Below are 14253 nucleotides of genomic sequence, written 5' to 3'. Positions count from 1 at the left end.
GTCAAAGAGGCCACGCCCCAAATGCCAACTTTCAGCCTTAATCCGGTTGTTCAGTGATGACGCGACGAATCCTACTTCCGGGTCTAAAGTAGTCTGCGTTTAATATGGCTTTTGTGTTGTTAACATGTTTAATGTTATGTATTTTCTTCTATTTGATCTCAAAAAGCTCCTAAAACAGTCAGTGATCACTGTTGACCTCCCTCGGCTTTTATTACCGCTAATCATTTATTTAAGCTCAGTTTTTAAAACCTTAGGATGTAACTACAGCCCAGCCCATGCAGCAGTATATGAATGACTAACCTCGTATTGTGGATGGATTATCTCAGTTGTTCTCCTGGTTGAAGTTTGGTCCTTTTACAGCATCCTGCCATGCGATTACATTTGTTCCTGACCACCGAGAACACTCACGTTAACTTTCATCGAGTGGAAAAAAAGTTAGCTTGTTTATATTATGCTAACATAGCTATGTCGCTAGCGGTCACGTAGCACATCATTATATAGCAGCTAGCCCAACTTCAGTAACCCTACAAACGTCACTGCTGTTTAGTTTTCTGTCTTCATTTATGCTGGAAGTGATAACAGAGCTGTACGTTTGAATTTGTTTCCAAAACCCCGCAGTCAGGACATGCTATATTGTATTTAGATAGCAGGAAGTTAGCTCGCTAGCTTCTAACTTCTAACTCCGTTAAATGTCATAAATTCCGTTTTCATGGATGCCTGGATGTTAAACTCAATTGTTACACCTGGTAGAGCAGAACGCTGATCATTTTATTAAAGATGAAAGACTTTAGACAGTTTTTCAACTCTCAGTAATGCCATAGTGATCGTTTGATATATGGACCTGCAGCAGAGTTTAGACCCAGACACTGCTAGTGACGTCAGACTGAACAACCGGATACAATTTAAGAATAGAACAGAATATAATTTATTTTATTTTTATTGTCATTTTGCTCCAAGCCAACTGTGCAGGAATAAATAAAGGCACACAATGGAGGGCAAGGGGCAAATTAATGCAGTTCATTTAATCCGCAACGGAACTCGCACAGTATTCCCGACAAAATAAAAGCATAGTTGGGTTTTGAAATTTCCAGTAAAGGACAAAACTTTTCAAACAAAGATAAATGTGTTAAAATTGCGTTACATGATATCCAGATATCCACAAAAAAGCGTCCAGTGTATGCTCGCTCCCTGTTCATTTCCCCTGACATGGTGCTGATATAACGGTTTCATTTCAAACACTAGGATTTGTAGGCTTTATTTTGAAAGGTATGACCGGATGTGTATGCGTGTGATTTTCTCGGACGTACGGCGCTCGTGCTTTCTCAGCATCGCAGTGTGAGCAGGTAAATCTTTGTGGTTGAACCCCCAGCGCTGAGTCCAGTATGAGGCCCGCGGGGCTGACGGGATCCGGCCGGGAGGAGCACTGAGGAGCCGAGAGGCCTGCTGGGAGGCCCGGAGCGCCGCAGGAGTCAGGTGCGTTACATCCAGGTTAATAACCCGCGCGCCGTTTGCGGGTTCCATAATAAAAACCTGCAAACGGCGCGAGGACGGTGTAATCGGTGAAACGTGCGAACACTGAGACGTCTGCTTTTGTCTTGGAGCTGTAAATGTTAAAAACAGCGACCTGCGACGGCAGGTGTTGGATTCTCATCGTAATCTGCGCTGTTAGCCTTCATCATGCAGAACTACATTTAAAAATCTGCAAAATTAAAGATTTTTATTCAGCAGAACAAAAAAATCAGATGACTAACGTAAATTCAGTTTTCTTTCACTACGTGCTGCGATTCGGCTCGTTTATAAGTGGTGGTGCTTTTTCCCTGCCTCGTCCTGTTTATCAGGTTTCCCTCAATCGGCCTCACGGAGTTTGATTTTTTAGCGCAAGGTTTCGGGTTTACTGGCCTAAACCTTTGCCGAATTAAAGGATGACTAATTTGGGCCCTTCAATTTTTATGAATGAAGCTTAATCTTTTGTGAATATTTACTTATAAATAATGAAATATAAACTAGTCATTTTCTGAATGGTACCCTGAGGAGCGTGGAACAGCCAGAGCGATGCCTAGAATGGATTTTTGCGCTTTTAGCTACTGATAAACAAGCACGTGTTTGCTTCATGGGGAGATTTTTTTTAATATCAAATTGGGTTTTTTGGCATCGCGGGGCCGAAGCTTTGTTTTCAGTGACAGCGTGGCTGCTTCGTGCTGCTGGGCGGGGCTCCAGGTGGCGCTGTCCACCGTGACGGTGCTGAAACCGTGCAGGGAGGACCACGTCGCTGCTGTCAGGTGTGTGAGGAGCAGCGATGATTTTTTAACCTTCTGTGATCGATCGTTTCAGGCTGACGGACCAACCATGTGGGAAAACATGCTTCTGCTACTGATCCACGCGGTGGAAGGTAAAACCATTCAGAAATGTGGACGTGTCAAAAATGTCAGCATGGATTAAAACGTGTCATACCCAGGACTGTTTAACCAGTGTTGGGAAGGTTACTTTTAACATGTATTCCACTACAGATTACAGATTACATGCCCCAAAATGTATTCTGTAACGTATTCCGTTACGTTACTCAATGACAGTAACGTATTCTGAATACTTTGGATTACTTAATATCTTATCATGCTTTTTACAACTACATGAATGTCCTACTGCCCTTTGCAGTATAAAGCTCAGACGTCTGCAGGCTGCGGGTGTCTCTGCAGCGAGCGGACGCCCGCAGTTCATCAGGAAAAATGTAAAGCTGTCTCTCTTCGCATGCATCTTATTAAACCCGTTTCTCTTGCAGCTGCAGTGGCATCTCAGTGCTGGCAGGGGGCGACCTTCTCCGAGGCCGTGGTGTCTCCCGTGGTCGAGAGCAGCGGTATTCTGCGGGTGCCCAGCGTGTCGTCCCTGCCGCAGTGCGTGGCGGCGTGCTGCGACCTGCCCGGCTACGACTTGGCGTGGCTGTTCGAGGGCCGCTGCTACGTGCTGAGCTGCCAGCAGAGGGAGAACTGCCAGCCCCGGCAGACGCCTGGCGCCGACTCGTTCCTCGCCTTCCTGCGACGCCCGTCCCCGCAGACACTGGTGCTTCAGTCCTTGGTGAGGGGGGAGCCCTACGGCGGGCGCTGGAGGCCCCTCTCACGCTCGTCTGAGGCGCCCGGCGACTTGGAGGCCCTGAAAGATCTCTCCCTGTTCGACACGCCACATCGAGGCTTCCCAGACCCCGGGATGCTGGATGTCGAGTACTCAGAGGACAGCCAGGAGGAGAGGGGTGGAGCCAGCCCAGAACAGGAGACCAATCAGCCACCTTTGAAAGGGGGGGGCAGCTTCAATCAATCAGAGGCTGAGGATGGTCCAGAGAGGAGGCCGACAGAGAGCAGCGCGGCCCCGGGCGTGCGCCAGGGAGAGGAGGGTGGGGCCAAGAGACCGACGGAGGTGGCGCCACAGGAATCAGTGAGTTCAGAGCGTGAGCTCATATGATAACTGTCTCCATGGAGACCAGTCTGCAGCCTGTCATTGTTCTCCCTACAGACGCAGAGCAGCTCCACCTCTCCACCCCTGACACCCGAGGCCAGCTCAGAGCCAGCCCACACCTCCAGCAGCCCCACAGCAAACCCAGGTAAGCACCTCCGTCAGGTCAGGTCAGGTCAGGTCAGCACACCTCCGTCAGGTCGCAGGTTCACTCCAGTTTATTGTTTTAAAGATAAACTTTAGCAAACGTGTCTGAAGAGCCTCACAGGTCCTGTCCCTCTGACCAGTGGAGCAGTAACTTGTCCTCCACATGCAGCTCCACCCCTGCTGGTGTCTCTTGGAAACCCCGTAGAGGCGACCACAGTGAAACCCGCCACTCCAGCCGCCACTCCAGCTGCTCCTGAACCTACCACGTCAGGTGAGTTTATGACTAAAAAAATGTTTGTTTAGATCAACATTTGATCTTTTTTAATATTTTTATTTAGTCTTTTTTAAGGAAAAACAGGTTATTGAGTTCATGTCAGGCAGTGGAGTCGCCCCCTGCTGGTCACTGTAGATGGTTCATGTTAAACCAGAGACTGTCACGTGTAGGAGTGTAGTTACTGCCCAGGAGAAACTTTGTGGTGGTTGGAGGTGACTCATTTTAGTAAGTGGGTGGTGTTCACCTGAGACAGTGTGAAGGTCAAAGTTCAGTTTAAAGACAAACAGGTGACCTCAGAGAGACCAGGTGAGGAAGCAGGTAAATGAAAGGAAGAATTTAACCTTCATTTCTCGCACAGACGCTGTGAAGATGCTTCAGTCTGCAGCCGGAACTCCACCTTCCACCACCCACCTGACTGTGACCTCTGACCTTACTACCCCGACCTTGTCAGCAGCCAGCTTTAACCCTACGACTGCGACTGAGTCAGCAGGTAAACTCGACGGGTTTAATGCTTTCTGTGGCTTCACACCGACTCTTTAAACCTCCTCTCGCTTTTCCAGCTTCAGCGTCACAGGTTGGAGGGTCAAACCGCGGTCCGGTGGCCGTCGTGGGCCCCGACAGGAGCCTGTCTCTCCCGGTGAGCAGCTTGCTGCTCAACGGCAGCGGCAGCAGTGACGACAGCGGTATCGTCAGCTACCGCTGGGAGGCGGTCAGGTAAGTCTGGAGCCTTTTTTCATGTTCCTGTGACTGAAAGATCAAATTTGTTCAGTCGGGTTTCGTGTTTTCCAGCGGGCCTCCCGGGCTGAGGCTGGACGACGCAGATCAGCCCGTCGCCACAGCCTCGGGGGTTCGGGCGGGGCGCTACACCTTCAGACTGACCGTATCTGACCAGGAGGGGGCGACAGACAGCGCCTCGCTGACCGTCAAAGTCCCAGAAGGTGAGCGACTCGGTGTTATTTGTGGAAGGCGGAGCTCTTCCTGTCAGACTCGTTTAAATCACAAACACGCTAATCTAAGGTCGTCTGCTTCCTCCAAACTCCAGCCGGTAGTTTTCTTCCGGTCGCCCACGCCAGCGGCAGCCACTCGCTCACTCTGCCCAACAACTCTCTGGTTCTCAGAGGTTCGGTGACCAACGCCGATCAGACCGCGGTGCACTTCCTGTGGACCCGGGACAGCCAGAGTCCTGCTGCCGGGGTGAGTTCCGACCGGCGCTGTGACGCTTCAAATCAAACTTTATTAACGAGCGCAGGTGACCCGCGGGAAACTAAACTTCAGTTTAAATCAGTGGCGGCTCATCGACCTCACACTGTGTGTGTGTGTGACGGAGTGACCTTTGACCTTTGCTGGTTCCAGGACGTACTGTACGGCTCGGATACTCAGCCCTCGCTCTACCTCGCCAACCTGGTCGAAGGCACCTACCTGTTCCAGCTGAAGGTGACCAACGCGCAGGGGCGCTCCAGCTCCGCCACGGCCACTGTGGAGGTGCGACCAGGTGAGGCTGGATGCTCGCCGTTCGTCCCGTTTTGTGTTACGCAGGCATGCGCCGACATAGATGTGTTGTCCCACGTGTCTGCAGAGCCCGGCGGCGGCGAGCAGGTGGAGCTGGAGATGCTGGTGTCGGTGTCTCAGGTGAGCGTGGCTCAGAGAGACACGGTGGTCCGACAGCTCGCCGCTCTGATCCACGTCCTTGACAGCGACCTCCACGTGCGAGCGCTGCAGGGACACTCCCACATCAGGTACCTGCACGCACCGCGGACTTGCCCCTCCACGTGCCGGCTCGCCATAACCTGTGATGTTTTCTCTGCTTGCAGCACCGTGTTGCGGTTCTCCGTGCACGGCCCCTCGGGGCCCCTCTCTGCCTCCCGATTGGTCGGCGTGCTGCGCAGCCAGCTGCTCTTCGAGAAAAGCGACTACCTGTTGTTCAGAGTCCTGAGGGTGGACACCGTCTGTGAGTCCAGCCGGGGCACGGCTCACCTGTGACATCTCAGAAAGGGGCGGGGCATTTGTCTGTGTTTAACGCGCTCGTTTTTCCCTCAGTGTGTCTGCTCAGCTGTTCGGGGCGTGGTCAGTGCGATCCAATCACCAAGCAGTGTGCCTGCGACCCCTTCTGGACCGAGAACCTGATTCGTCGTTACCTTGGCGATGGAGAGAGCAACTGCGGTAAAGTATGATTTGTAGTCTTCGGTCACGGCAGCGGGTCATTCCTCACGTGACGGCGAGAAACGACAGAAAACTTCATTTACATTACAAACTCGTTCACAACGAATCCTTCAGTCGTTTCTGTTTAAACAACTTTCACACAAACTTGTGACGTTTGTCCCTCGACTGCTTCGTTCGTCTGCAGCAGCAAGTTGAACAGGATGTGAAACAAAGTTCAGTCTCAAAGTCCAGAAACTTGTGAACGGAGATGAAACATCATGTAGTGAGTTTCATACTTTTCTGTCTTACTGGCTGCAGTCAGCCTGTTTCTGACTGCAGAGCTGGGGCGGGGCCTGTGAGCAGCGTCCCCAATCACGCCTCGCTGGCTTAAGACAGAAAGAACTGGGTCCTGTTGTTGTAGCCGAAACGCTGCAGCTGCGCGTGTAAGGCGACAGCCGCACACGGTGCTGCAACCCGGGACTGGGGCGTGACAGACCCGCCCACATGTTCGCACTTTTCACGACACTTCTTTATTGCGGCTGTCGACTTACACGCGCAGCTGCAGCTTTGCAGCAGATGCGCATATTATTAATGTAACTGCAGCGAATTTCTTTGTTCCGCTGTGAAAGCGATGCTGATGTTAAACATGAGCGCCGCGGGACTTTTCTGCCTGGTAACTGTGCGTGTTAGTGTCGTCACTGATCCATCATCACCTTTATTTATAAAACCCTTTAAAACAACCCCAGCTGAGTGCTGTACATTGGAACTATAGAATAAAATTAGATATCAATAAAAGCCAAATAAAAGAAAGTAAACGAGGCCGACAGCAGCAGAGACTAATGCAGGAACCAGATTTGATGGTAAGCTGGTCTCCGAGTGCACGGAGGGAGAAAGAGCTCTTTATTCAAACTGGCCTCCAAACGAGCAGTGAAGCCTGTGCACACACCTGTAAATGTACCTGTACGCATCACACAGCACACATTCAGGTGAAGCTCCGCACGAGCCGCTGACCTGTCGGCTGTGCTCCTCTGACAGAGTGGAGGGTCCTGTACGTCATCCTGACCAGCTTCGTGCTCGTCGTCCTCATCCTGTCACTCGGCTGGACGTTCATCTGCTGCTGTAAGAGGTGAGGACGCCGCTGCAGGTGATAGACTGATCCCAGGTGTGCTTCCGTGCGTGAACTGGTCTCTGCTGCTTTCAGGAGACGACAGACCAAAGCGAGGAAGAAAACCAAATACACCATCTTGGACAACATGGACGAGCAGGAGAGGGTGGAGCTCCGCCCCAAATTCAGTGAGTCACATTGCCATAGTCCGCCTGCGGAGGCTGTCGGGGTCGGTCTGCGGCGGCGTTCTCGTTGGTTCATGAAGTCGTTTCACTGCGGCTCAGTTAGTCGTCACCTTGGAGGCGGTCCTGCGGGGTCGCTGATTCACTCTGCAGCTATCACGTGACCAGGGTGTGGTTCATCGCTCTTGTCCTTTCCCAGGTGATCCATGCGTTCTCCTAAAGGACTCCCACCTTGGGTCATGTGACTGAGCTCAGCTCAGCGACCTTCGGGACCTCAGGTAAGAGCAGAGTCGTCTTCATGAACCAAAGCGAAGCCGCTTCCTTCTTTTAAAGCACCTGACTGTTCCCACGTTCCTGGGAATGTCCCGCTGTTCTTTAGAGCAGACGTTTCCCCGGAGCGGCGGGAGGTCGTCCTCCATCTTTATTCAATGACTGAGACTTAAACCATGACCCCCGCTGACCTTTCCCCTGTGCAGGTATCAAGCACCGCAGCACGGAGCACAACTCCAGCCTCATGATGTCCGAGTCGGAGCTGGACAGCGACCAGGACACCATCTTCAGCCGCGACCGGCCGGTCCGCAGCAGGAACCGCATCAGCACCATGGCTGCCCGCAACGGCGACGCCTTCGGATGACGGGGCGGCTGACCTCTCGCAGACGCAGAATGGTGCATTCTGGGACGTGTATGAGGGACCACATTACCCAGTTTTCAAGAGAATGCTAACATGTCCCATTTCAAAGGACGCAAGGAACTCGAGACCTGGAGGACGGACGCGCGTCTGCTCGGACATAAGAGGAAGAGCAAGAGGGCGGGACACATCAGGCATCGCACCACCGCCACGTGCCCGATTCACAGCTGTGAGCTCGTTAGCTAACAGAGCGCTCACCAGGAAACACGGCAGAGTCAGCTGACGACGGCGTCCAATCACACGGTCGTGGTTCGTTTGAGCCCGGGTCACAGACGCCGTCCGCCGGGTTAAACTTCATCAACGTTTGTTGGCTAACGAGAAGCAGCGTGTGAATCAGAGACGAAGGATGTGAGCCGACACCTCCGACATAAACACACCAACACAGAAGTAACACAAACTCGTCTTTAATGTGGTCAGAATACAAAACGCACACATGAACTTTGACCCCATCAGCTAAAGTCACAGACAAACATCCAGGTATTAAACTGCTACGAGAGCGTTTCACACGTAGACGAGCCGAGTCGACAGGTTTGCACCCGTTCGTGTTTTCATGGCTCGATGCGGCGCCGGCTGTCGCTCTGTCGGCTTCGTTTCCAAAGGCGCGTCGCTCATCACGCACAATTTCTTTAGGAATGAATCAAGTTTCACGATTCAGGAGGATTCATGCGAGTTGGAAGCTTTATGGACACTCGCTGCGCCACGGGTGAAGCAGAAAATAATTTTTAAAAACAAGTTTCATCACAATGTGGCGGTTTGTTAGCCCCTCCCCTTCAGTTTACAATCCCTTAACACTGATAGCCAATCACAGCAGACAGGGCAGATAAACGGACTGAGTAGCGCCTCCTACTGGTGTGAGTTTGGGCAGTTCAACCAGTCTGAGACGGGTTCAGATAAGTTTAAGCTTCGTGCTGGTGCCGAGTGTGTGAGCGTAGAAGCGACAGCTGATTCAAAATGTGATTTATAAAGTCCGATGTTGGATGTTTTTGATCCTGCATGAATTCAAACTTTATTGAAGGAGTTATCACGTGTTAATAAAAGAATCCGACCACCTCCACCGAGTCACAGCTTTTGTACCGCCTCCTCTTCCTCCTCACGGTTTGAGGCCTCCAAAGCACATGTACTTCACTTCCAGGTACTCGTCGACGCCGTACTTGGAGCCCTCGCGGCCCATGCCGGATTCCTTCACCCCACCAAACGTGGCCTCTGGCGTGGACAGCAGCCCCTCATTGACGCCGACCATCCCCACCTCCAACGCCTCCGCCACCCGCCAGATCTGACTCACATCCTGTGAGTAAAAGTAACCTGAGAACAAAGGAGGAGGTTAGAACTATGAGGCGCCGCCACATGAACCTTTCTTCTACTGGGTCAGACGTTAAAGTCTAATTTACAGCTCTGAGTCCTGCTCTCGGAAACCGACACGTCTGCGACGACGCATGAACAACCCGCGATCTGCAGTCTAGGAACCAATCGGCTGCATGCACGCAGGTGGACTCACCTGCCAGCCCGACGCTGGTCGCGTTAGCAATAGCCAGAGCCTCCTCCTCCGTGTTAAACCTGCAGATCAGACACAGGCGAGCTCAGACGGCTTCACGATGAACAAGAATCTGCGTCTAGCCAGGATTAAACCCGCAGATCAACAAATCCCGTCTCGATCATCTGTCTGGACTCACCTGATGACGGGCACGAGCGGCCCGAAGGTTTCCTCCTTCGTGCACAGCATGTCGGCGGTGACGTCGGCCAGCAGAGTCGGCTCCATGAAGGAGCCATCGAGGCGCTTCCCGCCTTTTACCACCTTCGCCCCGCGGGACACGGCGTCCGAAATCTGATGTAGCACCTGGGAGGCAGAGACGGCGTTCAGCGGCGTGCTGGTGCGGTCTTTAAACAAACTTCAGTCATTTATCGTCGGCAGTAATGTGGTGTCATGTAATTAATATATCCTTAGTATCCTTATTTTATTGCTTTATGTATTTTAATAATGAAGGAGAAACTAAGCACTCAGCCAGGCTGAAAACAGGAAGTGTAGAGCTGTACAGCATGTTAATAAATACAGGAAGCCAGACAGAAAAGAGGAAGTTTGCCATATAACAATGTTTGTATTGAAACTGTGACGTGTAAAGTACCAAAATAACACCAATATGAGGCACAGGTTATGATTCTAATGTTAGAGATGCTGCAACTGGCGTCTGGGCTGTGCAGGCGTCTCTTCAGAAGATGATTGAATAAAAGAAATAAATGTTCTAACGCTGAGTCGGTTTTCTCTGCTCTGTCACGGGGACGAAACAATCCGGGTTAATAGTGGAAACGGCGTTTACCTTCTCTGCGGCGCGGGTGTTGATGAGCGGCCCCTGCGTGGTGTTGGGCTCCGAGCCGTGACCCAGACGCAGCTCGGCATCCATAGCTCGCCCCAACTTTTCCACGAAGCGGTCGTAGACGGCGCTCTGGACCAGAAACCGGTTCGAGCACACGCACGTCTGCAGGAAGAAGAAGCGTTAGTGTGCACAATGGTGGCGTTCACCTGTGGAACAGGTCAGCAGGAGACACCCTCACCTGGCCTGAGTTCCTGAACTTGGATGCCATGGCTCCGCCCACCGCTTTGTCAAGGTCTGCGCTGTCAAACACAATGAAGGGGGCGTGGCCACCCAGTTCCATGGATACCTTCTTCACGGTGTCAGCGGCCATTTTCAGCAACACCTGAAACCGAAGTTTTATTTAAAGAAGAGTTTCTGCTTTTTATGTGGATCTGCGGGCGGCGGCGCTGCGGGCGGCGCTGCACTCTGACCTTCCCGGTCGCCGTGGATCCAGTGAAGGAGATTTTAGCCACCAGAGGGTCTGTGCAGAGGACCTGCCCGACCGAGGGCGTCGACTCTCTGGAGCATGGAACCACATTGACCACCCCTGCCGGGATCCCCGCCTGCTCCGCCAGCTGAGGGGGAAAAAAACACGCCAAAACACAGGAAGTGACTCAACAATGTGTGTCCCACGAAGAAACAAAGTGCCGACCCCTATCCAGATGTTTGACGTACTCACCTCTGCCAGAGCGAGAGCCGAAAGTGGCGTGTCCTCAGCTGGTTTAACCACCACCGTGCAGCCGGCAGCCAGCGCGGCGCCGACCTTCCTGGTGATCATGGCGCTGGGGAAGTTCCACTGGAAACAACCAAAAGCAAATTCTTTGCGGGACGTCATGTGATGGATTCATTAGGGGTGGGTTTTGATTATCGATTAAAATCGATTCTAGCTTGGATAACGTGATATCAATTCATTAACGAGCTGCTCACCGGTGTGATGATGGAGGCCACGCCCACCGGCTGCTTCAGGAGGAGGAGCTTTCTGTCTTTGGCTGGAGATGGCACAATGTCACCGTAGACTCGCCGCGCCTCCTCAGAAAACCACTCGAGGAAGGAGGCGGAGTACGAGATCTCCCCGAGAGACTCGCACATCGGTTTACCCTGCAACACACGCACGCAGACGCAGACACACGCAGACGCAGACACACGCAGACACACGCAGACGCAGACACACGCAGACGCAGACACACACGCAGCAGGATAAAGATGAGTGTTTGTTACAATAAACACTTTTACAAAAACTTCTTGAGGTTTTCTTATTTCGTCAAACAAACATTTTAAAGTAGTATTTATTTGAAAAGTACTACAGTACAAGTACTCACTCGTTGCTGACATGTACTGCATGTTCAGGTGTCCTACAGGTGAGTTCATGTGTCATACTCACACATTCAAACGTGATCAGCTGGGCGAGCTCATCTTTGTGCAGCGTCATCAGCTCAAACCATTTCCTTAGCAGGACGCTCCTCTCCTGCAGGACGACCAATCAGAGCAGAGCACGGGTCACCTGCACGCCTTCATCGTCACATTTAACCGTTCGCCCCTGTCCCCCGCCAACATGCTTCACATTGATGGAGACTCGGAGAGAGAACTTTAGTTTCATCAACAATACACAAACAATTCTCTCATTTACAAAAAATCTATATAAACTTGAGTGAAGGACCAGAGTGAGGAAACATCCCGTCCTGAGTTTGTGTGCTGGAATGTGCAGAAAATAGGTTTAAATGTTAAACTAATTTCTTCCAGTCAGAGAATGTTGCAGATAATTACATTTTTGCTTGATGCATAAAGTTAAAAGATTAAAACTAATAAAACAAGTTTTAAAAAGAGACTTTTCCATCTGATTACATTTTATATGATGGATTATGCAGAAAAAGTAGAATTGGGCTGAAAGATCTATCGCTTTATCACCTCTTCAGGTTGTAAATCGTGTTTTTAAAAAGCAACTAAGTAATAATAATAATAACAATAATAATGGAGTGGATTTATATAGCGCTTTTCAAGGCACCCAAAGCGCTTTACAATGCCACTATTCATTCACTCACATTCACACACTGGTGGAGGCAGCTACAGTTGTAGCCACAGCTGCCCTGGGGCAGACTGACAGAGGCGAGGCTGCCATATCGCACCATCGGCCCCTCTGGCCAACACCAGTAGGGTAAAGTGTCTTGCTCAAGGACACAATGACCAGGACAGGGAGCCCGGGGGATCAAACCGGCAACCTTCCAGTTACAGATGTGCTTCCCACCCCCTGAGCCACAGTCGCCCCAAGTAACTAAGTAATGAATTACTTCTGAAAATAAGTAATCAGTAAAGTAACGGGATTACTTTTTGGAGGAAGTAATCAGTAATTAGTTACTGATTACTTTTTTCAAGTAACTTGACCAACACTGGCAGATACCTGCATTAAACACCTGCTGTCCACCAAACTCCGTTCAAATACGGCGTAATTGTGCTGTCAGCGGGGAAACCGCGTCTCCTTACTGCAGCTTTGTTTTGTGACTGTTTAAGGGGCGGTGCTCATCTCGGCTCACGTGTCTGTCTCCTGTCTGCGAGTCATTCTTCACCTTTGATTTGTGCGCATCCGCTCCGAGTGGCGCGGCAGCAGGAAGACACTTGTTAAAGTTTGGGTTTAGTCTAAAAACGGATTTCTGTGAATTATGAGTTAACCGAATAAACATTTCCAAACATTTAACGGTTACGAAAGCTGTTTGACGCCATACTCAGTCAATACTTATAATTTAAGGTAAATTTTGTTTTTTAGTGGAGTAGGGAGGGCGGAGAAGACCATGAAAGAAAGTTTTGGATTTGTGTGAAAATCCGTAAATCAGGTGGTTTCTGTGTTAGCCGTATTAAAGTCTGACGTGTGTGTATAACATCTTTGAGATAAACTCCGTCAGTCAATGTCAATCATTTGCGTAAGAGTTCCAGGCTTTGAGTTGACTACGGAGGGCAGAAAGTCCAATTTAAACAGTGAACCCTGCACATATCGTAGTATCCGGTGAATTTTATGACATCCGAATAAATGTCTGGCTTCTGTCAGTCGGGAAGATGCCAGCGTTGGGGTGTTTCGTTTAATTTTCAGGGCGGAAATGGGACATTAATTTTAAATAGTCGGTTTTTAAAGTGGAGTTCTGTGAGAGCGCAGCCTACCTTGGCCGTGTACTGCTTCCAGGAGTGAAACGCTTTGTACGCAGCGTCCACCGCCTGCTTGGCCTCCGCGGGGCCGCAGTCCGACACCCGGGCTATCTCCTGCCCGGTGGCCGGATCTAGGACGGGGAACACCGAGGCAGCGGAGATCCAGCGGCCGTCCACGTAGCCCTGCGTCCGGAGGAGCGGAGCGGAGACATCCAGGCTGTAGCTTCTGTGCATGGCGACGGGCAGGCCGGGGAGGAGCTGCCGGAGGAAGCAGCGGGTCTTCAGCACGCAGACAGCAGCGGACATACCGGGGGGTGTGCAGCCGGGGAGCCGGACTCTATGCTGGATGTTTGATCCGTTCGTTCGCGCAGGTCTGCAGCTGGAGCCTCTCGCGGGTTTCCGTCGGTTTCAACCGGTGCGACAGTCACGTGACTCCGTTCAAACGCAGTGAGCCTTCCGCCCGGAGCCAGTGTTGCCAACTTAGCGACCTTGTCGCTGTATTTAGCGAGTCTTCAGGCCCCTTAGCGACTTTTTTTCTAAAAAGCGACTAGCGACAAATCTGGCGACTTTTTCTGGTGTTATTGGAGACTTATTTATGACGACTTTTTGACGTGAAAGAGCGTGTTTCAAATTCAAAATTCAAATTCAAATTTTTATTTGTCACGTACACAGTCATACACAGTACGATATGTAGTGAAATGCTTGGAAAACAAAAAAGGAAAAGGCTATGAATAAGAAAGGAAATAAATATGAAAAATTAAAAAGGGTAAATTTAACTAGGAAGGAATAAAATATAA

At 50.9% G+C, this 14253-nt stretch overlaps 2 protein-coding genes across 2 annotated transcripts; one reads left to right on the top strand and one right to left on the bottom strand.

The window, feature by feature from the left end:
* The first annotated feature begins 2343 nt into the window (after positions 1 to 2343).
* kiaa0319 (KIAA0319 ortholog) lies at positions 2344 to 9024 on the top strand. Its single transcript, XM_085366742.1, has 15 exons — positions 2344 to 2389; positions 2777 to 3423; positions 3502 to 3589; positions 3758 to 3859; positions 4221 to 4352; positions 4423 to 4576; positions 4652 to 4800; positions 4905 to 5056; positions 5216 to 5354; positions 5439 to 5598; positions 5674 to 5810; positions 5900 to 6022; positions 7037 to 7127; positions 7203 to 7294; positions 7765 to 9024. Exons 1-15 carry the CDS (start codon positions 2347 to 2349, stop codon positions 7920 to 7922), a joined length of 2367 nt encoding a protein of 788 aa, XP_085222868.1. The 5' UTR covers positions 2344 to 2346; the 3' UTR covers positions 7923 to 9024.
* aldh5a1 (aldehyde dehydrogenase 5 family, member A1 (succinate-semialdehyde dehydrogenase)) lies at positions 8233 to 13910 on the bottom strand. The gene is made up of 10 exons (XM_085366746.1): positions 13472 to 13910; positions 11706 to 11789; positions 11252 to 11422; positions 11004 to 11120; positions 10756 to 10899; positions 10524 to 10667; positions 10289 to 10447; positions 9647 to 9810; positions 9472 to 9530; positions 8233 to 9278 (listed from the first exon to the last, which is right to left on the bottom strand). The coding sequence occupies exons 1-10, from the start codon at positions 13760 to 13762 to the stop codon at positions 9067 to 9069; spliced, it is 1545 nt and encodes a 514-aa protein (XP_085222872.1). The 5' UTR covers positions 13763 to 13910; the 3' UTR covers positions 8233 to 9066.
* Positions 13911 to 14253: the final 343 nt, after the last annotated feature.

The sequence above is a fragment of the Diplotaxodon limnothrissa genome, linkage group LG11 (genome assembly GCF_057381915.1).
Source record: "Diplotaxodon limnothrissa isolate DT_005_m linkage group LG11, D_limnothrissa_male_GT1.1, whole genome shotgun sequence".
Lineage (NCBI taxonomy): Eukaryota > Metazoa > Chordata > Actinopteri > Cichliformes > Cichlidae > Diplotaxodon > Diplotaxodon limnothrissa.
The sequence above is the reverse complement of the archived record's forward strand: the minus strand, read 5'-3'. Positions and strand labels throughout refer to the sequence as shown.